This window comes from Lutjanus erythropterus, chromosome 16 (assembly GCF_056507025.1).
Source record: "Lutjanus erythropterus isolate fLutEry1 chromosome 16, fLutEry1.hap2, whole genome shotgun sequence".
Lineage (NCBI taxonomy): Eukaryota > Metazoa > Chordata > Actinopteri > Lutjaniformes > Lutjanidae > Lutjanus > Lutjanus erythropterus.
This window is the reverse complement of record NC_139332.1, coordinates 16,756,553-16,779,966: the sequence shown is the minus strand read 5'-3', so window position 1 is coordinate 16,779,966 and position 23,414 is coordinate 16,756,553. Positions and strand designations below refer to the sequence as shown.

At 40.0% G+C, this 23,414-nt stretch overlaps 1 protein-coding gene across 2 annotated transcripts in view; it reads left to right on the top strand.

The window, feature by feature from the left end:
• vps50 (VPS50 EARP/GARPII complex subunit) overlaps positions 1–23,414 on the top strand; it is a 138,848-nt gene that overhangs the window by 85,230 nt on the left and 30,204 nt on the right. Inside the window, exons 18-23 of one of the 2 annotated variants that reach the window (XM_084739154.1) lie at positions 248–433; positions 3,449–3,567; positions 6,081–6,187; positions 7,431–7,552; positions 11,537–11,614; positions 12,100–12,180. In XM_084739154.1, coding sequence (XP_084595280.1) covers positions 248–433; positions 3,449–3,567; positions 6,081–6,187; positions 7,431–7,552; positions 11,537–11,614; positions 12,100–12,180 — 693 coding nt within the window. The remainder of the gene's footprint in view (positions 1–247; positions 434–3,448; positions 3,568–6,080; positions 6,188–7,430; positions 7,553–11,536; positions 11,615–12,099; positions 12,181–23,414) is intronic. The other variant, XM_084739153.1, reaches the window with a different exon arrangement.

The following is a 23,414-nucleotide window of genomic DNA, read 5'->3' as shown; positions in this document are numbered from 1 at the left end:
TTGAGCCAGTACCTAGGCATGCTAAGACGTGCCGGACCTGTTAGGTTGTGTTATTCATAGATCTGCACACTGTGTTTTCTATTTTCTACCACTAAATTCTACCTAGTGATTATTGCTGATTAAAAATGACTTGAAAATACAGCCGTAATGCAGGTCAAGTTCTAAAATGCTCAGGTTTCTAAACCTTTTTTCCTGTGTTTCCTCGTCCGCTCGCTTGTGTGTCTCTGTCACATCCTCTCTAATCCAGGAGTTTAAGTTCATGGGCCAGTGTCGTTCTCCGTCCGTTTCCCCGAGCAGGCAGGCCGTGTCCTCGGCCAGCCCGGCTCAGGAGGAGCTGTCTTTGTTCCAGCAGTATCTTCAGGAGGGAAACCCCTTTGAGATGCACACTGAGCACAAAGAGGAGGAGACAGAGGATGTGCTGGCATCTAATGGGGTAAGTGACAAAGGAAAGGCAATAGCAAAACATGCTTGCAATTGACGCCTGCTTAATGGTTTGGAATCACTTGTATTAGTGTGAAATGTGTTTTGCCAAGTCAGTCAAAAAGCTGCAAAAGCAGTTTATAGACGCGAAACACGGAAGCAGTTGTGATCATTTACTGCCGATTCTGTCAAGTTGTCAGATACACCTACTCACATGTCTAATTAACAAGGCTACCTGTTGAGGTGCCTTACCAAACAAGTTAATAAAGAGACAACTTGATTAATTGGGACGCAACCACTGTGGGTCATTAAATGGTTTACAGCAGCCCTCAAGCTGTCATCGACAGGGCCATAACAAACGTTTATTGACAGTGGAGGGCCAGCAGTGCACAACCTGCCATGATTATTATAACACTTTAACATGTTGTCTGACTTACTTTATGAGCTGTTAAATAGCAAATGAAACCTGTGGGGAGATCCAGCAGCAGGGCAAATAAAAGACTTAAGTGTAGAGATGTATGTAATAAAGTAGGGCCATTTTTCTATGGATATTTTGGGGTCTTCATCAGAATTCAGTTATCGTCCTCAGCAAAGCAGTACACCCCTAGTATGCTATTTTAGGGCAATGTTTAGTATCTAGCCCTGCAATATTGGAATCCTTTTTATTTCTTAGAAACACATTTTCTACTCTGTGTTTTGTGTTAAATATAAATAGGCAGCATTTCACCTTGAAAGAAATGTTTTACTACTATTCACTTTGCTAGCAGCCTGTGTGTGTCCAGTAAAACTACTAGGCCTTCCACTTTAGCTCCATACATAATTGACAGAGAGGAGAAATCATTATTTTCTATCTTTGAAAGCCTGTTTCACTCTACATCTATTGTACGCTTTGTGCAACTGCATCTTCAAAGCCAGAAGAGACCAGCCTAGCTTGATTTTTTTTTTTTTTGGAGTGTAAGCCTCTTGGCTTGTCCAGCAACTGAAAACAAGCACTTCTGCTTGCCTGACAACTCTAAATGTAAAAACATAATGGCCACTGCATGTACCATTACACTAAACAACAGCAGAACAGTAGCTACTATTGTGCTCTTAAGGTGGTGCTGGAGAATCAATAAACATCCCACATTTGTTGTTACTGCAGTTTGAAGACGCCATGAGGCCGTTTTGAAGCCCACAGTGTGGTGGCTCTGTTCATCACCATCTTGGCAGTGCCTGACTCCGTCCAACCCCTGGCTAAGCCCAAAATGGTTGACGGTGGTGCTTGCCCTTAATTATGCATAACTTTAAGCCTTAGATGATTTAAACAGGTTAATTCTATAAAAAATCTATCTGGTACAGTTATCAAGAACTTGCAAGCCAGCTATAGAGACCAAAACCGTTTTTGTACCCAGCTGTAAACACTTTTATTTTCAGCCAGCCTCAAGTGGCCATTTGAGGAACTGCAGTTTTATGCATTTCCGCATTGGCTTCATTTTTCAGCCTCTGAGGTTTGCCTGTCTTCTTTGCGTTTCTCAGCAGTAGTCTCATACACTTTTGACAACATTGTATATTAGAAAATTTGAAATAATAACTTATGTGTGTAACTGTTTTTATTTTTATTTACCAGCAAAGGCAGCCAAGTTACGAGTTGAGTGCACATTGATGTCATACATAGATGAAAAATACAAGACAAGACATTGCAAATACTACTTACAAATATCCCTGTGGTTTGAAGTTTAGTTTCTCTCCTGTGTCGCTTTCATGTTTGATTTCAGCTGATAGGACTCATGTTGAGTTACTGCCAGTGAAAACCTGACATTTCCTAATTTTGCTGCTTCATAGGTAACAAAATAGTGGTGGGTAAAGAAGAAGAAGAAGAATTTATATAAAGTAAAATGCACTGTTAGACACACCGTTCAGTCACTTGACTAAAGTTGAGCGCTTCATCACTAAACACACACCTTCATGTGTGTGCAGACTCCGCTGCCCTGGGCACATGTGCATGAAAAAGGGGCAAAAGAGGTGACGAGCCTTCATTTCCTGCTCTGAAAAGGGTGAAAATAGCGTGTCCACCTGGGTGTTGTGAATACATCTCTGCTGATCAGAGCTGGAGCAAATAAATACCCGTGACCACTGCAGAGTCTCAAGTGGCACTTGTCAGCTCTGATAGCAGACTGAGGTATAGTGACACCAAAACACGGAGAGAAGAAATCGTAATTTCTGTTAAGGCCTCTGTAGGCTTTAACCAGATGCGTATAGCATGAATACAGTGAGCCACAGAATATTGCCTGATGCTGTGGATGTTACACACATGTGCTCCTCCTATGACTTATATAAAGTCCAAAATAAGTAAGTTGTTTCTACAAGGCTTATTTCATGAATGAAACAGTATTTCTCTTCAGGAATAGAAAGGAGAGATTAGACAGGTGCCTCAACAGATCACCCACTTCTTTTATATATTGATATATTTTTCTTTCAGGCTCAACATCAAAAGCAATATTCCACTATCTAACGTATTAGGCTTACAGGAACCCAAGCTTGGCTTGCTCTTAAGCTTGTAATCCTTTCTATATGGCTGTTGTGTTGCCTGAGCTTGCAGTTAAGGACAAAGAAAATATTGTCTTTCAGGGGCACTTCAACCAAACTCTGCTTTTTCTCCTCCAGCCAGTCGTTTCATGGTTATGTGCTCAACAGGGCTGTGAGATAGGGATGTTACACTTTCATTTCAAATAAATTTTAGATAATTTAATCACAGCCCTTTAACATAATTTGGTTTTACACAGTTTTTTCTTCAGTAGGCAGTTTGTTTTTCCTGCGTGTTATCTGATGAACAGCAGTGATAACAACACGATTTCCCCATGGCATCAGATTTTTCTACACTTGTCTTCCACAGCTGTTGATGTGTCAGCAAACTTTCACAGCATGTTATAACAGTGTTCAACTTTGTTTTTATCCGTTTTACTGACTTTATGTGTGCTGTATCTGTTCTTCGCGCTGATCATACCTTTATGTGACTTCTGTCTGATCTTTCTCTTCCCCTTTTCTTAAGTATGAGTCAGACGAGCTGGAGAAGAGTGTGTATCAAGATTACGACAGCGACAGCGATGTCCCTGAGGAGCTCAAGCAGGACTACGTTGACGAGCAGACGGGTGACGCCCCTCTAAAGAGGTCAGCTCCAAGTTTAATTGTTTTATACCACTCTGAAGACACATCATTTCTGCTCCTGACTATTTCAAATGTATGAAAATAAGTGACCATAAGACACAAAAAGAAATGACTTGTGTTAATCACAGAGACAAATATGTCCTTGAATCTTTGAAAAAAAAGGATTCTAAAAGGAGGTGAAGTCTTGTGCCACTTTTTATGCCATCAGCAATGTTAATTTTAGCTCACCTCTGCCTAGCCCTGCTAAGCAGACAGAAAGCTTGTATAAAGCTTTTTGTCTACCCATGAAAAATTCTCTTTCTTTCCACCTCTGCCTACATGATCGAGACCATTGAAAGACTGTTTAATAAAGGCGGCTGAAATCATGCACTCCTCTCCACTTTGTGCGAAAGGACCCAGTTTTCAATTCAAAGAGAAATTTGAATGCAGTTGAAGAAAGTTTTATATTTGGTTTATTTTATTATCAGGAAGGCAGTTACCAGCAGCACTTACTATCTAAGCATGTTAAAAACTGTCCATAAAAACAATGAATTTAACTTAGGAGTTAAAGATGATTTTATTTTTATTTCTTATTTATACTTGTATATAATACATTTAGATACTATTTCAAAATAATGAGTCAGTATCTCAAAATAATGACTTAACTAGATCATAATTTTGAGATACTAACTCATTGTTTTATGAATCATTATAATGACTTATAGGATGTTTGATGAGACAAACAATGCTTGGACAGCATAGAGGAGACATGTATGTAACACCGATTTAGACTCCAGTCTACAGTGTAAGTCACAAGATTGTAGGGTCACACTAGGCTTCATGATCAAACAATTTATATCACATTGATACTCCTGTCCATATTCCCATGCTCCCTTTCTCACACAAATCACACCTCTCTCTCTCTGCTGCGAGTCTGCATCACACTTTAATTTCCAGGTGTGTTTTCAGTGGTTCACACCAGGCTTGTGTGTGGCTTGCGTGTGGCATTATGCAAGAACAGAAAGCATGTATGTGTGTTTGTGCATAGCTGAGAGCTGACATCAGATTTTAGGCCAGATTTGCATGGGAAACAACACATAAAATACTATTACTTATTCAGAAGCTCCTTATCACATAAACACCAGTATAATGATCATGTAATGTACAATTACTTATTAATGGTATCATGATGTTTGTGCTCAGGGTTGAGTCTCATTACTTCACAGGTCCCAGATGCCTGATCATTTTTGCTTTAAGTCTCACCACATTTCGATTTCCTGCTTCCCATGTGTATTAACCTGACATTAGCCTATAGTCACTAAAATGCTAATTTCCCATTCTTATAAGCAGGAATGGCTAATTGTTAATTATTGAATGGATCGCATGGTCACATCCAGAAATTAGAAAGCCCATGTAATGACTGCTGGTTAATATGGCTCGATGATCGGAGTCAGGGGTCTGGTGCTCCAGGACCACCAGTTCAGAGACATCACCAGCAGCGTCCTTCTGTGTCTTCTGCCTTGTGTAATGGGTTCTGATTGATCAATTACAAGCCTCTGACCCGCACTAAGGTTTTGAACCTGGCCAATCACTGCTGAGGATTAGTGATGTTAACATATATTAAAGAGTCTGTCCTTTTCTCATGAGTCTGCCCCACACTTTAAGAAATTAAGGTTCTTCCGGCTGGGATGAGGTTCTACCTAGAACCACTTACTTCTAAAAAACCCTTTTTTGGAGAAAGGGTGCATCAGGGGTTCTTTGTAAGACCAAGGGTTCAATTAAGAACACTTTTCATCCAAAGAACCCTTTTTGAGAGATAGTTCTTCAAGGATTGTTGAAATTCTTGAAGAACTCTTTCATAAAGGGTTTATCAAAGGTTCTTTGTAACATAATATGAAAGGACTCTCGGTAGAACCCCCTGGGTAGTTCTAGATAAAACCCGTAGAATATAAAAGGGTTCTAAGTGCAGCTGGCAGGGTGGGTTCTAGATAAAACCCTTGGAGTATAAAAAGATTCTCTCCAGAACCCCCTGAATGTGTTCTCGGTAAAACCCTTGAATATGAAAGGGTTCTTGGTAGAATCCCTTGAATGTTTTTAAGATAAAATCCTTCACATATTAAAAGATTATCAGTACAAACGTTTCTGTAGAACCCCCTTGGTGGGTTCTGGAATAAAGACTTGGAATATAAAAAGGTTCTCTGTAGAAACCAGGAGTGTGTTCTAGATAAAAGTGTTGCAATATAAAAAAAAAGTTCTCAGTAGAAACCACTTGGTGGGTACTTGTTAGCACCCTTAGAAGGTGGAAAGGTTCTGGATAGAAGCCCCAGAGACGTTTCTGGTTCATTACACCACAGAAGAGTTCTCTGTAGAACCTCTCGTAGGGGGTTCTAGGTATGACCCTTTATGATGGGTTCTAGGTAGAGCTCTATGAAAGGGTTCCAGCTGGAAACAAGCCAAAGAACTCTGCATGGTTCTAGTTAGCACCTTTATTTCTCAGAGTGCACTTTCTCTTTCTCTCTTGCCTCCTCCTCCTGCAGTGTGTCCCGGGAGACCATAAGAAGCAAGAAAAAGTCTGACTACAACCTGAATAAGACCAACGCACCAATCCTCACCAACACCACTCTCAACGTCATCCGGCTTGTTGGTGAGTCACACACACGCACGCACGCACACACACACACACACACACACACACACACACACGCACGCATGCACGCACTCCATCGCTTACCTTCCCTTGAGAGCAGCCCAGACTCAGCCACAGTGGGTGTCTTCTCCAACCTGCTGAGATTTCCATTTAATCACCGATTAAGCCAGCAGCTCATCGCAATCGGCACGCTCAGGTGTCCGTTGCTACCTGTGTGACTGAGCTGCACTAATAATGGTTAGCCTCTGCCCGGGGCTCTGACCTTTCATTTCCAAAGAGGGGCTTACACTTCTCTTTGACGTGGCTTTGAAGACATTATGGCCCTTCCTTGGCAATGCGAGCCCTTTGGCGATGTGACCCTCCTGATGTGATTTTCATGTGTGAAAAGGAATTAGACGAGGCAGTTATCTCTCCTGTGTGGGTTGTGTAGCTGAATAAATCCTCGGTAATATGGATTCATTTAATAACTGATGCGCATACACATCTGCTGCTATTCTTAACATTTCAAACTATAAAAAAATGTCTGCTCCTGTGGCTTGTTTTCATTTCAGACTGTTCATTTTCTGTTCATACAGGACAAATCTTTTTTTTTCTACTTTTGTCTTTTTCTCCACACAATCGGTGATATTGATTTAGAGCCGTGTGGCAAAACTGAGTGAAACGCCAAAGTTTGATTCCAAGCAATCACTTCTAATTGAGTTTCGGCAGCTCTTTGATGGAGTTAGATTGCTCCCCGAGTTCTTGGTGTAGAATTCAAGAGAAGGGGCGTGAAAAATGAGAGTGTGAGAGAAATAGTGCTGTCTCAGTGGCGAAGCTGGAGAGATTGAGTTTATTTCTGCTTTTCTTTCTTCCATTCATCAGTTCTGAGTCAATGGTAACTTTGTTACACTCCTGTACCTCTTGTACTCAGTGCCTTTATTACCTTGCTGCAAAATTAAATCCTTGCCCTCAAGTGTATGCAAATGCAGTGCATTTCTGCTGAAGTGTTTCCCTAAAGGATGCGGTTTCTCTATGATTACCTTACTGTAGTTTAACTCTTTTAATTTCATATAAGATGTATTTAAGAACAGAACCATTACATTCATTGCATATTAATTGTGAAAAAAAGACTGAGGTCATAAATAAAACTCAGTATTTGTGTGTACTGTGTCACACTCTGGTATGCAACCAAACAACAAACAAAATAATCTTGTCCAACACATTTCTGGTTAACTGTTTATTTTCCATCATCTCCACACAGGGAAGTACATGCAGATGATGAACATCCTGAAGCCAATCGCCTTCGATGTCATCCACTGTGTGTCACAGCTCTTTGACTACTACCTGTACGCCGTCTACACCTTCTTTGGACGCAATGACATGGTACAGTGTTTTTTAATTGCTTTTCTACTGTTTAATTACACACTGTATATTTATATTATGTTCAGGAGCAATGAGGCAGTTAAAGGGGAAAGTAACTAAATACTTCAACTTAAACTATAAATAGAAAAACTAGAAGACATAAAGGAGCATATATGTCTATATGTGTCTATAGGAACCCCAAAGTAGATGCACATTGTAAGACGGACCCTCAGTTTCTAGAGTATTTTGTTTTAAGGAACCCCTTTGAGTAATTTCTTTATTTTATGCTTGAAGATGATAAAGTCTTCACAGTAAATCAGTGATCAAACTAGGATCACTATAAATTACAATCAGACAACACCACCAACCCTATTTCTTCCCTTGTTGTTCCAACTCCCAAAAAATGTGCTAAAAGTTCCTCCTTTTCCAGGGGACCCCAGTTTGAAAACCACTGCAACATCCCTGTTCTAAGTCTGAGAAGTCATTTGGACATCTATCTCTTCCTTGATTTCCTGTCATTTCTCTAATAAAATTGCTTAAAATGCTCCACAAACACATTAAAAGCAAAAAAAAAAAAAAAAAAAAAGATTATCATACTGTGCAGGCGTGTGTCATCTCTTGCATTGCTGCTAAAAATAAAGAAGTATATTAACTATACCCAACAAGTAGAAGTCAGAAGTATTTTTTTTTCATTACGATTCTGTAGTTACATAATATTACTTCTGGTGCTTTGACAAAATTGTCTTACTTTATTTCAAAATACGGACTTCTGAATTATTTATAAGCTCATGAATTCAAGTGATTTATTAGATGATATACAGTGGGATGGGAAGAGACACTGCTTCCATCTTCTGTCATTGCTGTCTGTCTCAGTAAAGATTTCAGTTGAACGATAGGTTACAGTGTGCGAGCGCAGTCTCCCCCACTCCATCTAAAGACTATTATGTCATTTATACTGTGCCTCACAAAGAAAGAAAACAGCATTTGTGTCAGTATCACCCTCGGGGAAGTGGTAATGATAGCAACAAAATGACTGGTGTCCCATTGAGGTAGAAGCGATAAAGAGGTTGAGAGCTCTGCGGGGGCTCTTCCAATACACGTTATTGATGTGTGTGTGTCTGTGTGTGTGTGTGCGTGTGTGTGTGTGTGTGTGTGTGTGTGTGTGAGTGATGAGGGACACACTGGTTAATCTGACCACTGAGGGTCCATGAACAGCACGAGTGTGTTTCTTCAGGACTTTATTCACATCACTCTTTCTCTATATCACTGTATACCTTGTCTTACACTCCCTGTTCCCTCTCCCTCTACACATTTACTGTATGTCATTTTTCTAAGTCAAGCTTCTTGCCCTTCTTCTTTTCTTTCTTTTGTGCCGTACATTATCCTTAATATTACACGCTCTGCTCCTTTCACGTAGCATCACTTGTCTTTCATCCCTTTCCTGTCATTACTCCCATGCCACTCTTTATCTCTGTCTGCATCGCTTTGAAACCCCCGCTTCCTCTTTTTTCCACTAGTCCTCATTAAGTGTAATTTCATGAACCCACCCATTTCATGAATAGTCTCACTCCAAGTGGCACCTACAGGAAAATGCTAATGTCCCCATGAATTTTTTAAAAGCTTATGGAAATTGCTGTGTACCTATGCTGGTATTCTGACCTAGGCTCTGCTCTCTTTACACCACTGGAATCAAGATGGAGCAGTCTGACTTCTTCACTTGAGGAGTAATGTGTGGCATTAATATTCAAAAGAGTAAATAGTCCATTATCTGTGTGTATTGGCCCTGTCAAATCAAGCTGCACTATTGAGTCTGTCACTCATATGCTGAAGATGCATTATGTGCCATGCTCTCCATCACCATTAACAACTGGGCTTGTCTGCTGCTGGGACTGGGACACAGACATTTTTTGGACAAATGACTAATGTTTAAAAAGTACGAAATGCTGTGCCCCATGGGAACAACCTGGATTTCACTCAAGTGCCTATTCTAAGAACAAACAGAAGAGGGATTTAGTAAGGAAAAGAGAATAAGACAGAGAGAAGATAAAGATGGAGGACTTTACAATGTGACGTTGTTTAAGCAAAATGATGGCAGAGAGAAGGGAAGAGAGAGGCTGGCTACTGAAAGAATGAATGATGTATTGAGATAGAGCTGCAGAGAGAGCGAGAGCATATCAGGAAAGTATCTCACATTTGAAATTTCTTCTCTGGAAAACTAGCAGCAAGCTTAGAAATAGTTCTTTTTCATTCGGGAATCCTGACTCCCACTGACAGTTCTTCATGGATGCTATTTATCTTGCATGCGCATGTGCAAGTCAAAGTCTTCAGAGCCGCTTGTGACGTAAAATACAATAAAATATCCCCCACTCTCACAATTGCTTTATATCTTCTTTCAGATAATTGTGAAGCATGCTGAATTAAGCCTGTAATCTAAGTTAACAGTTCTTCACTGGTAGCTTGGTTAGTTTAAAGTTGGAGTTACAATTTTATCCTCTTATGCAAGGCTTTTTAACTCCAGGAAATTTGTATTCCATTTTTCCTAAGTTTGAGAACTCAAAAGAAGCTTTATAAATAAAATGGTGAAAATCAAAGTCCAGAAGTCGAGATTCGTGACTTTTAAAGGGCATTTCCATTACCAGTTATAAAGTGCTGAGCTATACTGAGTCATGCCCAAGATGGACCATCTCCAGAGTGGGACCAAAGCACGTCAGACCCGCCTCCAAGTGGGTTGCATTGATGTTACGCCAACTGTCTCCAACCTGTGATGACCCTTTGCCACTCCAAACAAGTGTGTGTTGCAGAACTCAACTCATGTCTGTGCACAAGAACAGAATGAAAGATGTTTTTGTGTTTAGCTCTCAGCATTTTTTTTAGCTTCTAACTGAATCTCTGTGGTTTTAAGTTTAGTTTCTCTCCTGCGCCGTTGTTTGTACTTTCAGTTATCTGCTTTATTTTAGTTTCATGTTCGCTTTCAACTGTATGGGAACCTAATTCCCATAATGCAACTCAGTATAGCATTTTTCATTAGACTCTCCCTGCCTTCTCCAAGCCCACCTTTTTCAAATCCTACGTCTGAAGTTTTGAATTTAAGCCTGCTGTGAAAAAAGTTGTAGTTTTCAGTTCACACTAAGATAACCCTGATGACATCAGCAGGGTATCCCTGATGACATCATTAGGGTTTCAAACCTTGGGGAGCTCCCTCCAGAGACACATTAGACATTATACAACTGTTTTCACATGCTGTGTGGTACTAACTGTGGTGATTAAACTGAACTTTGTATGCAAAATCAGCATGATGGCCTTTTAATGTTTTAATTTGTTAACCATTCTGTCTTTACTGTTTTACCATGTGCCCATTTGTACAGTGTATAGTAGGTGGTGTTGTACATGTGACCTGTAGTGTTGTTGTAGACTCAAACAGCTGTTGTATTGTTTCCTTTTCTTTTTTTATACTGATGTCAAGTTGAATGTCTTGCATTGCATAAAATGCTTTGAGATGAGTGAGGCCCCATTTATATCAAAGGTTTCAAGAGCTAATTTGTAAGTTTCTAAATATAGTCAGTCCAACTTGAAAGCTTTAAAACACGTTTGAAGTTGACAATCGAGAAGCTTTGAACTCTTTGCTCTTTGGTGTTCGAGCCTCTAAAACACAGACAATAAGGACAGACACGAGAGATGTAAAAGGAATATTGAAGAATAGAAGAGAATAGAAGTTAGTTTCAGATTCAGAAAACATACAAGTTAATGAGTGGAGACTAAAGAAGGAAGCTACCAACTATTTCACCTTACCTGGCTGATCTGCTGTTTCTGATTAGTTAGAACAAAGTTTTCCTAAATTAAAGATCATTAAAAGTGAGGCAGGAATACTGTAAGCTTGTACAAGAGTAATTCCATCCATTACCTCAATTAAGCTGTATCTTTTTGTTTGCTTCTTTCTGAATGCTGCAGTTATTTTAAAATTTTGCTTCTTGTTTGTCCTTTCTGCTGCCCATTCATCATCCATAGCCTGTCCCAAGCCCTTCTTTGCCAGCTCATGGTGGCAGAGAGGCAGGCACCGCCAGGGTGGTGGGCCCTGCTTGCTTGGTAAGAGTAGATCTCCAAACACATTATGACTAATACACAAGGTTGACCCTGCCTTGTGAGTCCAGAATACTAGTCAGCGCTTGTTGTAGTGTGGTTGATTTGAAGCCCTTAAGGTGCGCTGTATGATTTGCTTTCTCAAGTGACATCAAGCGCATTGGAAAGCGATTTAGATGTTGAGTTTGCTGTGCTTTCACCCTCTCCCCCATCCTCTTTTACCTCTCCTCTGTTATCTACGGTAGCCGTCGTGATTGTCTGAGTTTTGATGCCTGCTCCTCCCAGTTCCTCCTCCTTTTTTGGATTAGAGTCGACTTACTAGAAGGAAGAAAGTAAATATTCTCTCACCTCCAACTACGTGAGATGAGAGCAGATGCTGCCTTGTGTTTTGTGTATGCGTGCTTTCACACTCTGCTGAAGTGTGTGTTCTTGTAGAGAAAACTGCCTGTGCATGGTGCAGACTTTTAACTGTGTGTGTGTCTGTTCTACAGTATGAGTCATCGGGTCTGGGCCTTATCAGCAGCAGACTGAGAACCACACTGAACCGGATCCAAGAGAGCCTCATTGACATGGTGAGACTGTAACTCTTTTCTCTCCTCCTCTTCTTTCTGTCTCGCTCTCTCCTCTATTCACACTTTTTCTTTCTATTTAACCATCTCTCATTACCTCATCGCCTGTCTCGTCCCCCGACACAAACATGCTCTCTCCACCCTAACCCCCCCCCCATCCTCTCTCCTCTTTATGCCTCTGTATTTTCTGCCCATCCACTCTATCCACTCCAACCAAATGTGTGCCCAAATCCTCTGTCGCCACAAAATGCATTATGGGTCATCATTATCTGGCCAGTGGTCACTCACACGTACCTACACCTCCGTCTGTTTAAGTGGCCACATCGGGGTGGATGTGTGTGTTATTCCATTAGCCTCAATCACTACTCCCTTCTGCAATACTACATAGTGACAATTAGCCTGCTCCAGTCCACACTCTGTACTTTTGTCTGACACTCTGTCTGCAGTCTGTTACATGATGATCCAAGTGCACTGTAAAAAAAAATAAATAAATAAAAAAATCATACATGAATTTAGTGGAATCAACAAATCTTTTCTCATTTTACTTAATATAAAAAGTTGTATCAATTCACATTAATTGAACTTACAATTTCTGGTATTTATTTTCAGAACAACTCAGTTTATAAAGAGTTTATAAACATGAGTTTTTCTAACTTCAAGTCTTTTGACCTGAAATGATGAGTTGAATATCCTGTACTGAGTTCAATCCGCTAAGTAAACATGATCAGCATGTTAGCAGACTTCACACTGACACCCCTCTTTTTTTAACATATATGATGGAAACTTGTGTGTCACTAATACACTTTGAGATGAGTCATGATTGTTTGTTTTCACAATAATACAAACACTGTGAACCATTATGAAGGTTATTCATTGAATTCAGTCCCTACCCCCTTAACACTTAGAATTTAATAAATTGACTGGGAGCAGTTTCACATATTGAACCATGTAGCTCCAACAGGAGCAGCTGAAGCTTAAGCTCTTTGTGTGAAATTCCAAAAAAAAAAAAAGTTGTGATATTGTATAAAACATAAATAAAAACAGAATGCAATGTTTTGTAAAAACTTTTCAACCTATGTTTAATTGAATTCCTTACAAAGACAAGATATTTAATGTTCACGCTGATCAACTTTAGTGTTTTTTGTAAATATACACTCATTCCTAATTTGATTCATGCAGCACATTCCCAAAAAGTTGTGACAGGGGCATGTTTACAACTGTGTTACTTCACCTTTTCTTTTAACAACACTCAGTAAGCGTTATGGAGGACTAATTTCTTGAAGTTTGGAAGGTGAAGTTCTTTACAATGCTTGCTTGATATGCGACTGCAGGTGCTCAACAGTCTGGGGTCTCTGTTGTCATATTTTTTGCTTCATAATGCACCACACAGTTTCAATAGGAGACAGGTCTGGACTGCAGTCAGGCCAGTACTTGCACTCTGTCACGACTGAGCCACGCTGTTAGAACACATTCAGAATGTGTCCTGGCTTCACCTTGCTGAAGTCTCTGAAAAAGACATTGTCTGGATTGCAGAATGTGTTGCTCCAAAACCTGTATGTACCTTTCAGCAATGGTGCCTTCACAGATTTGAGAGCATGCAACTGTTTTAGAACTGAGTTACTACTGAACATGTGACTTAGGTACAACTGAACTAATATTATTTGACTAGAAAAGTTAATTTGTTTTGAATCTTTAAAAATTATCTTAACTACTCTTTTAAAATCCAGTCAACTTAATATTTAAGGCAGCCTGTCACTAACTTTTTCAAGTTAAAACAAATTGTTTATTTTTACAGTGTGCCATCTCTCGCTTCTGCCTTTCGTTTCATTTCTCTCCATATCAAATAGCCTGTCTTTGGCCTGTGCTCAAAGAAGCCACATTTGGACTTTAATCTGGCCCGAATCTGTCATGCCACTGAAGTTTTGCTCCCCTGCAGGCGAATATGAAATTCTGCTCATGTTTTGGCTTGTTTAGTGTGAAAAAACAATGAGTTGTGTCCCCTTGAGTCTAATTATGGCAGAAGTATGAGTGAATGGCCTACTGAACTTATATTTTAGTCAGTCTGCCTCAAATTCAAATGTGGGCTCAAGTTTAACTCATTTAAAAATGTAATTTGCATATGTCTGTTATTTACATCATTATTCAGAAGTGTCTGGTTCTTAAGCTCAAGAAACTAGACAGCCTTAGCTCAGCTTTTATTTCAGATAAATATAAAGGCTGGAGCTGCTGCACTGGAAAATAAATCGACCAGTATTGCTCAAATTAGATTCTTATCATATGTCACAAATTGTGACTCGCAATACTCCATCAGCTGTGAAAATGAAAAAGAAAATGCATTCTTTTCCCATGGCGAGATCCTGAATAATTTTGAAAATCTGTGGGGTTTTCTGTCTTTCTCCTTCAAATATCCTTTTTAATTTCATCCATACACTCAAGTAACACCACAGACCAGGCTGCAACTATTAAATGTGTGTTTTTCTTTTTGGGGTTTGAAACGTTTCTGCAACGTTGAGAAAAGAGCTGGCAGTAACTTGATCACTGATTTGGACTGTGTTAAGTGTTAAGGTGACTGTCAATGCCAATAACAATCAAATAACAAGCTGCCATGGCAACCATCAACACCACTCTCACTTTTAATGTATATCCCATCAGAATGTGAAGCAAGGCAAATGCAGTAAATAGTTTTTCCAACCATCAACACCTTTGCATGCAGACATAATCAGCAGTTTTCAGACAGCATCCAAAGCACATTTTAAAAACAAAGCATTTATTTGACAGCAGAGCTTTGATAGGAAAGCTGGATGTGATGTTTATGGGTTGGACTGAGGAGAAGGAGAAAAGTAAAGAAAAATAAAGCAGGAAGGCAGAAGGAATAAAACTGATCAAAGTCAGAAAACCCGGAAAGAATAATAAACGATCAAAACTTCAAATTGTGTTAAGATGCGTGATGCTGCGACATGTTTTTTCTTCCCTCAGGGGGCACTCCAGCAACTATTTACACCCCAGTAATTTTCTGGCTAAGTTGTGAGCTGTTTTCAAATGTCAGACGAGCTCGGTGCTCAGCTGCTGTCTGTGGAGAATATGTTCATGTCCTCTGAACTGTTCAACTCATGAAATAGATACAGATGGACAAACGGATGGACTGGGTGGAGAGGAGTCTGGTGTAATGACATGTAGTTTGGATTCACTGAAGTTGCACAAGAACACAAACAAATGCTTGAGCCAAACTGCCTGCTTGTACCTTTGTGTGACAGCTACCCCACTGAACTGCTGCGGCTTGCACGCCTGTGGGACCACACAGGCAGCTTTGATGCTGCAGTGCTACTGTTGCCAGCCCTGTCTTTCTAAAATGACTTTGCAAAAGAGTTTTGAAGAGAAGAAGTGTTGTAACCAGAAAGCAGTGATTTGTTTCCCCTTGTTCGGAGAGAAATAGAAGGGGGGGCAGAAAGAAAGAAAAGGAAAAAGCACACCTGAAAAATACTGCCATTCATCTGATTATTTCATGTCTGTGAGATGCTCTACAGATATAAACACTGAAACTGTGATGTCACTACCAGTATCTTTTTTAAGTGGCTATAATACGTTTTGTTGCTGATCCTGTCCGTGGCAGTATCTTCTTCAAAATTGGGATATGCCCATAACTGTAGCAAATACCCTGACCATGGATAAGTACCTCAGTATGCTCACACACAAGCACATACACGCACATACACGCACACAGATGCTTTTCAGATGAGCATAATCATATCACTTTGTGGCCATCACAGGCTGTGTCCTCAGACTCTGGCTTTGTACCTACAGCCATCCTCTCTCTAATGTATTGGCAAATGCTTTTAGTCTGCCCTTTCTCATATGCAAAACTATTTTAGCTCATCTCGATAAATCATTCAATGTTGGAAAAATGCCCTATTTTCCAAACTAACACAGCACTCCCTATTTTTTCTTCCTTTTTTCCTCACATCTCACTCTCTTTCTGCTCTTCTGTATTTCGCATCATGATCTGCACATATAAATCTCAGAGACACACACTCTTCCACTAAAAGTGTTGAAACATATTGTGTACACCTGTTTGACAAAAGAAGTGTCTGCTTGTATATTGTCATTACAATAACAATTTATATGCAGTTTCTGTGGTTTTATTAGATGTGGGCACATATGCGCTATAAATCCCTTTTTTTTTAATATACTGCAGGTGACTTCACTCCAATATGAAAATGTGCATATATTTGCGTTGAGTACACAAATGCAACCCCCCTCACCTGCATACAAATACACACACCCACACACTCCAGAGATTGCAGCAGGGTAGACCTCATTTGTAAACAGATTATAAAGTTAATTGCACACTGCATTTCAATTGAGCCGCCGAATCCTTGCGGTTTTGTTCCCCTGATTTGCTGTCGCAACTGTTTGATCCCAAAACCAATGTGCTGGTAATGACTCCAAGTCCCATATGAACAGCAGAGAGATTCCATCTCATCTCATCTCAGGTACCGAGTGGCTTCAGCTTAAATTGGGAGATCTGCGGGGAAAAAGTAAAAGATCATCCCCTCGTTTATGTTCTGTTTCTCTGCCTCCAGTATTCTTGATTACCTCACCAAAACCCCATCGCTCATGTGGGTTTGACGGCTTCCATTTTGAGTTCGCTCACTTTTGACTTTGAATATTTCATTGTGAGTGTTTTGAAGGTTGTGAGGTTCGGGAGAAACTTCTGAGAGTGGCAGAGATGTAATTGCCTTCAACGTTTTCCACAAAACACTTGTTACATAATGTTTAATCACATTGCGCTGTCATCAACACCAGTTTCAAGTTCAAATGTGTCATCTTTACCTGAATGTGAAGCTTTACTTGAAAGGAGTCAGATGTCACATAAAAGAATGATTTGCATACAATCCTCTCCCCAAAAAAATCTAATCCTCTGGTGAAACTGCTCAGGGCAGGTTAGTGCCATATCAGAATAATGCCGTGAACATCATCCGTGGCCATATTGGAGCTGCCAGAAAGTTCAGCTGTGACAGCTGTTGAGAGCCCTTGCTGCAGGCAATATGAAAAGAGCTGCCACAGTCGAGCTATTGCAAGGCCACCTCTGGTTCACCATCCTTCACTTCTCTCAGTACTTGAACCACCAGTATTTACCCATTCAGTCAGCCCATTTTTCTCACTTGTTTTTCCAACCCTTTCTATCTCATTCCTCTCATTTCTTCCCTCCCTCCACTTTATCTGTTTGTCCTATCGCCTTCTCCTTTTTAGCAGCTGTGTGCCAGTGATTACATGCCTCTTGACTCCCAGCATAAACAACTGCTTGTGTCGCTCTTCCCAGTTTATTGCTGCTTCCCACTGAACATACAATGGTGTGTTTGTATGTGTATTTAGGCCAGTGTTCACCATCAGCCCAGTATTTTCTCCTGATTTAAATCTTGCAGTTCTGAAGTCAACCCACAATTGTGTGATGAGCTGATTAGATGTGTCTTTGTTTGTGTGTGTGTGCATTTGCTTCTGGGTAGTGGGACTCTGGCTTTTTCAGGCTTGGCACTAAAACAGGAATGAGAAGCTGGGTAATTTCTGTGTTGGCACCAGTGATCTGGCAGTCAACGGTGCTTGCAGAGATGTACGCAAACATATACACTAGTGCCGGCTGACACTAGATTTTTGGTGCTGATGCCAATATTAAGGACAAAATTTTATCTGATATTGAGATATCAGCTGATATTCTTTATTTATATGAACTCCATGACAACATCAAGACACTGAAACAGTAAAATATGTGGTATTTATGATCATTGTAAATAATTTTGAATTAAAAGGCAGATGCTATTTGCACCCAGGTTAGAATAGTCAATGTGGCTATTTACACCTACATAGAAGACAAATCATCTTTCCTTAAACCTAACCAAATAGTAAATTTCAAAAAGGCAAATGCTATTTGCATGTAGGTTGGAATAACCATTGTGGCTATTTGCGCCCAAGTTGGAGTAACCAGTGTGGCTATTTGCACCCAGGTTGGAATAACCATTGTGGCTATTTGCACCTGTCTGCATATAGCCTAGCATGGACGAGACAAATCTCCAGGTCTCTATAGTCAACAATGCTATTTGCACTTGTGGTGAAAATAGCTAATGTGACTATTTGACAAGACAAACCGTTATCTATCCTTAAACTTAGCCAGGTAGTTTTGTTTCATAACCTAACCCAGCTGGTTTGTTGCCTAAACCTAACCAAATAGTTCAGGTGCTTAAACCTAACCAAACTACGACTGAAACCTGAAAATGATAATAAAATAAAAATGCAAATAAACGGTAACACTGGCATGTAATTTCACACTGCTGCCAAATTATAGTTCCCTGGGGCAGGACTCAAGCCTCATTCTCCTACAGGAAAGCCTTGTGCTTAGCCCATTTGTCCACCACAGCCTTTTAACAATAGTTGAATGTGTCGCTATAGCAAAAATGAACGGTTGGGTGTGAATAGCTGAATAGCTGCTGTGTGCCTGTTCTCACCCAGGTGCAAATAGATACTCAACTAAAAAAAACACAAATAAAACAACTTGAATTAAGAAAATCACCAGTTGTGATAGAGAACGACGGACAAATTAACACATGCATTTTAGTCCTACTGTGTCACAACTACACTGAACACTCGCTGTCCCCAACACTTTTCACGCTCTCTTTCCGTCCGTCTCTCAGTAGCAGAGTGATAATCCCTGAGCATGTGTTGTGGTTGTGGTTCACTACACTGGCTTGGCACAGCTAACACACACACACACACACACACACGCTGCCTCTCATAAGAGGCACTGTCTAATGTCACACACACACACACACACACACACACACACACACACACACACACACACACACACACACACACACTACATTTTCTTTCACACTGAACTCAGTCATTAGTTCTGCTGCCCTCACGAGGGCACATCACTGTCCAGCCCGGTGTCTTTGTTGTGGCCTGCTGTCTCGCTGTGAATGGTGCAACGATCTACAGGGGATTGCCTTTTGACAGGGATTATGGATCATAATTAAGCGCTGTTGTGTGACTGTTTATACTTTAGTTGTCAGGATATCACAAGTATTGACATTTTGCTGGGGTTTCAGTAGAACAGACGGACACACTTTCATTGATAGGCCCAGCTGCAGGTCGCGCTCCTCAGCTGTGGTGAGGCAGTCGATCCCCATGGATACGGTAGCTCACGCTTCCTGTCTGCAAAATCTTGTCAACTTCTGACGATGACTCATCACATCCCTCAGCGTGACTAACATGGTGATGAGCAGAATTATCCACTTTAATTGAAATCCTCATTCTGCATTCTCCTCCTTACACTTCAGTTTGGTACATTCATGTTTCTTAACTTGAGTTTTTTGAGCTTTTTTCTTCTTGTATCTTGGCATGTTTTGTCAAACCAAAGCAGGTGCAGCAGCCATGGGGAAAGAGATAGGTTTGTAGGTGCCGGGCAGTGTTGCACAAAATAAATGAAGGTCCTAATTCCATTTGACATTCATCTAATGAGAACCAAATTTCTAGTATTAGAGTGACAAAGAGGTGCAATAGGATCCACTTGACAGTAATTGCCGGGCGGCCCATCCACTCGACTTGGTCGTAAATCTCTATGGACTGGATTGGAGAGGAGTAAGCAGTCAATCACGATAGATTGAGACACTTTAACTGAGAGATCACTTTCAACTCCCAGAGCTGGGCGCTTCCTCCATGACAAGGGTGATTACAGAATTATCAAGCTCTCAGAGTTAACTGAACCTTTCAAATGAAGGAACTTTTTTCAGTTTGCAAGGGAATAATATCTGAAAGTTATGCCTTTGTAAATTTTTGCTGGTAAGTACTAGTGGTGGAACCAAAACATTGCAAGTAAACACTGTCTACTGGGAAAATATTACATTTATGTGTAATATTTTGGCATTAGACCTTCATCAGGCAAATAATGAAAATGAGAAGCCATCTTAAATTGTCAGTGGTTATTGGTGTACTCGCAACATTTTTGGTCCATGTGTGCCTCTCTTAAGCCTGTCTCATCAAATAGATGTGTGAAATCTTTTTTTTTGGAACGCTGGTGTTTGAAAGGACTCAATTCTTAGCTTAAAGCTCCCTTGCTACTTGAAAGGTACCAGATTGTTAACTTGGTGCCTTCACCATGGTCCTGTTTTTGGCTCAAAATGAGCAAGCATTTGAAAAGCAAGCACTTTGCTTAAATGTCTTAAAGGATCAATTATCAGAAGTGTTGAAGTGATTTTGTTTTCTGTTGATCAAGTAATCAGCTGCTGTCTCAGCTTTACATAGATACTGATGCTTGAATATGAAAGTTTTAGAAGTCGTTCAGTTTTGCTGTATCAAGAGATGCGTTATGTGAATTTTAAGGTCGCTGAAAACTTGGTTTTAAATGCAAAACCTTGGAACCCTCCAGGGCATAAAATGAAAATGGGTTTCAGGCACAACAGTTGATCGTTTTATTTTGTGTAGTGTATCGGAGTAATCTGCAATGAATCCCACAATGTGTTACAAACGTTGACCAATAGGAAAACATAACGCTCTTCCGTGCACAACTGCAGGTGTGGTGAAATAAAAGACAAAGGACGGTGTTGGTGCTGTGAGGGGGAAACTGTGAAAAAGAGCAAAGGTCACTGTAGTTTCTTCTTTCCTTTTTAGGCTTTTCCAAACACACAGCCATTGTTTGTTTTTGTTTACATTCTTGTTCCTGGAAGCTGGTCCCGAGCACCTCCTTCCCAGGGAACTCATACATCTCTCGGCCAAGAGCCTTCAACTTTATCATCACCTAATCTGACATAGTGGCCATCATAAGGCAGAGATATACTGTATTGTGTCATCTAAAATCTCCCATGTTAAAATAATTGTAATTTTGGTAGATTATTATGTGATTATGTAAAACAGCATTACTTATAGTAAGTTTTCAGGGCCTTAAGTATTTAATTGTATTTGCATATCTTTTCTCACAGCAGCCACTTGTGCTGAGGACTATTTCCTGGCCGTCCCCCAGGTCTATATAAACTTACTCCACACAATTCAAATGATGGATCTGGCAGATTTGATGCTGAGAGGGTGCCCCCGTCTCTCCTCAGGTGTCTGCTGCTGACAGATAGGGCCCACCTCAAAACTACCTCAGGCTGTGGCTCAGAATTGAGCTGCACACAACACATCACCCAGCGCACGTGTAGGGAAAACCCGATGATAAAATACACCTTGACTCAGCATTTTAGAAAAACAGAGAATTTGTGCGAGCCAGGGAAACTGATGGCCTGCACTGCAGACTATGGCTACTTAAGTGTAATGAGGGAGCCAGTTGATAGTTTGCTGTATGAAAAATGCTGGAAGTTAGCTTTTGGGTGGTTTTGTGTTACAAAATAACAAGAAAGTTATGTTAAGTTGGAAATAGATGTATTTCCTGTGCAAAATCTAAAATACACTACACAGAGATGAGACTGGGAATCAGAGTTGGAGGGGTTTTTCCCTGTGGACCTGAAATTCTCCATTCTTTATTCTGATTGATATATAACTTGAGTGCCACTGTCTCCCTATAAGGCATGATGGGGAGGAAATTACATGTCCCTTATGAATACCATTAAGCAAAGCGGAATCTTATTATGTTTGAGTCCTACCACACACAATTATTGTACATAGACACACAACATACATCCGTCTATCCTCATTAAGTATAATTTTTCAGCTGGGTAAATATCACAACATCTTGTCTTTGATCTAAGGGGAAAAACAGCAGGGTTTGATAGTCATCAAGCTACTGCTACATCCCTGTTTTTCAGTCTTATTCAAAGCTTTGCTCTTATCTGTTTTCAAATCCCTCCCTGGATGTTCATTTTTGTACGTTTTCTTTTCTTTGGGAATTCCAGGGCTTAATTTCTAATCATTACACAGGGGTAGATAAACTCCCTGGCTCTGATGCTTGATGTCTTCATACTTAACAACGCTGTCGGTCCACATGGGGAAACCATTTTGGTGTTCCTACCTTGCAGACAGAAACAAAACGTGTTTTCACTTTCGCCTGTCCACACAATGCAAAGGTTCTCAAGGACATTTAAGTTTATGTTTGTACTGTTAGGTAAGCTTTCTTTCAATGACTTGATGTTAGTAAAGCTGACAGAATCGAGTAATGAAATCCTTACTGAAAGCTTTGGGATTATGCTGCTCTCCAAAATTCCTAATCAAATTATACTTTGGCTTCAAATAAATGTATTGGCAGTGAAATTTCTGTTAAAGCACTGACATTCCCATTCATTTTTCTGAGCTGTTTTTGTCTCTTGGCATGATGTTTTTATTTCCTACAAACACCAGAAATATCTTTTTATATTTAACTCTCGCTGAAAGGTACCCGGCTTTCTTCCACATTCAGATTCGCTTCTCTCATTAATTATTGATCATCGATGAAGTCTTATCAGTGCCTGATGGTAAGAGTACACACACTACAGCATGACTAAGAGACTGTTGTATCCAAAAGTGAAAAGACAACAAAGACTGGAAAAGAAGATGAGACCACGCAGAAGACCAGGGGCCACTGTATTGTTGAAACTTCCTGACTTGAGTCTTAAGATAAGGCTATGTTTCCTAATTTACTTTTACAAAATCAAATCCCACGTAATTTAAGGAATTCTGTCTTACCTTACTCAGGTTAGGAAATCATAAATATTCAATCCAACATCACTTACAAACTTTTATGTCTGTTACCTAGCAACCAACACTACTTTTCTCATCCTGCCAAACAAAATAACTTTGTAATTGTTGGGGTTTTTTTTTCATTGGAACATACATTGATACATACAAAAGCCAGAGCAAAAATGACCAGCTCTTAACTTGAAGACAGAAGAAGTGTGGATAACATCTGTAGAGAAATCCAGCTATAGTTACAACAACTGGAATCCATTCTGTAAAAAACAATAAAAGAGCAGCCATATGGATTGAACAATATAGCTACTACTATTAGCTACTGTTAGCGAACACCAGTGTTAGCTAGTTAGTACATGAGCCGCTACAGGTGGAAAAGTGAAAGTTAAGACAGCTTATCAGTTATCCTAGATTTTGGGATGATAGCATATATTTTTTTCATAGACATGTCCTATTTTCAGTTAGGATAGGAACGTTGACTCAAGAAATGTTAAAGTAAAAATGTCTTTTTTTTCCTAAATCAGGTCCTAATCCTAATTACCATGGTTACCAAACAGTTCAGATAAGATCCGCCAGTTATAAAGTTT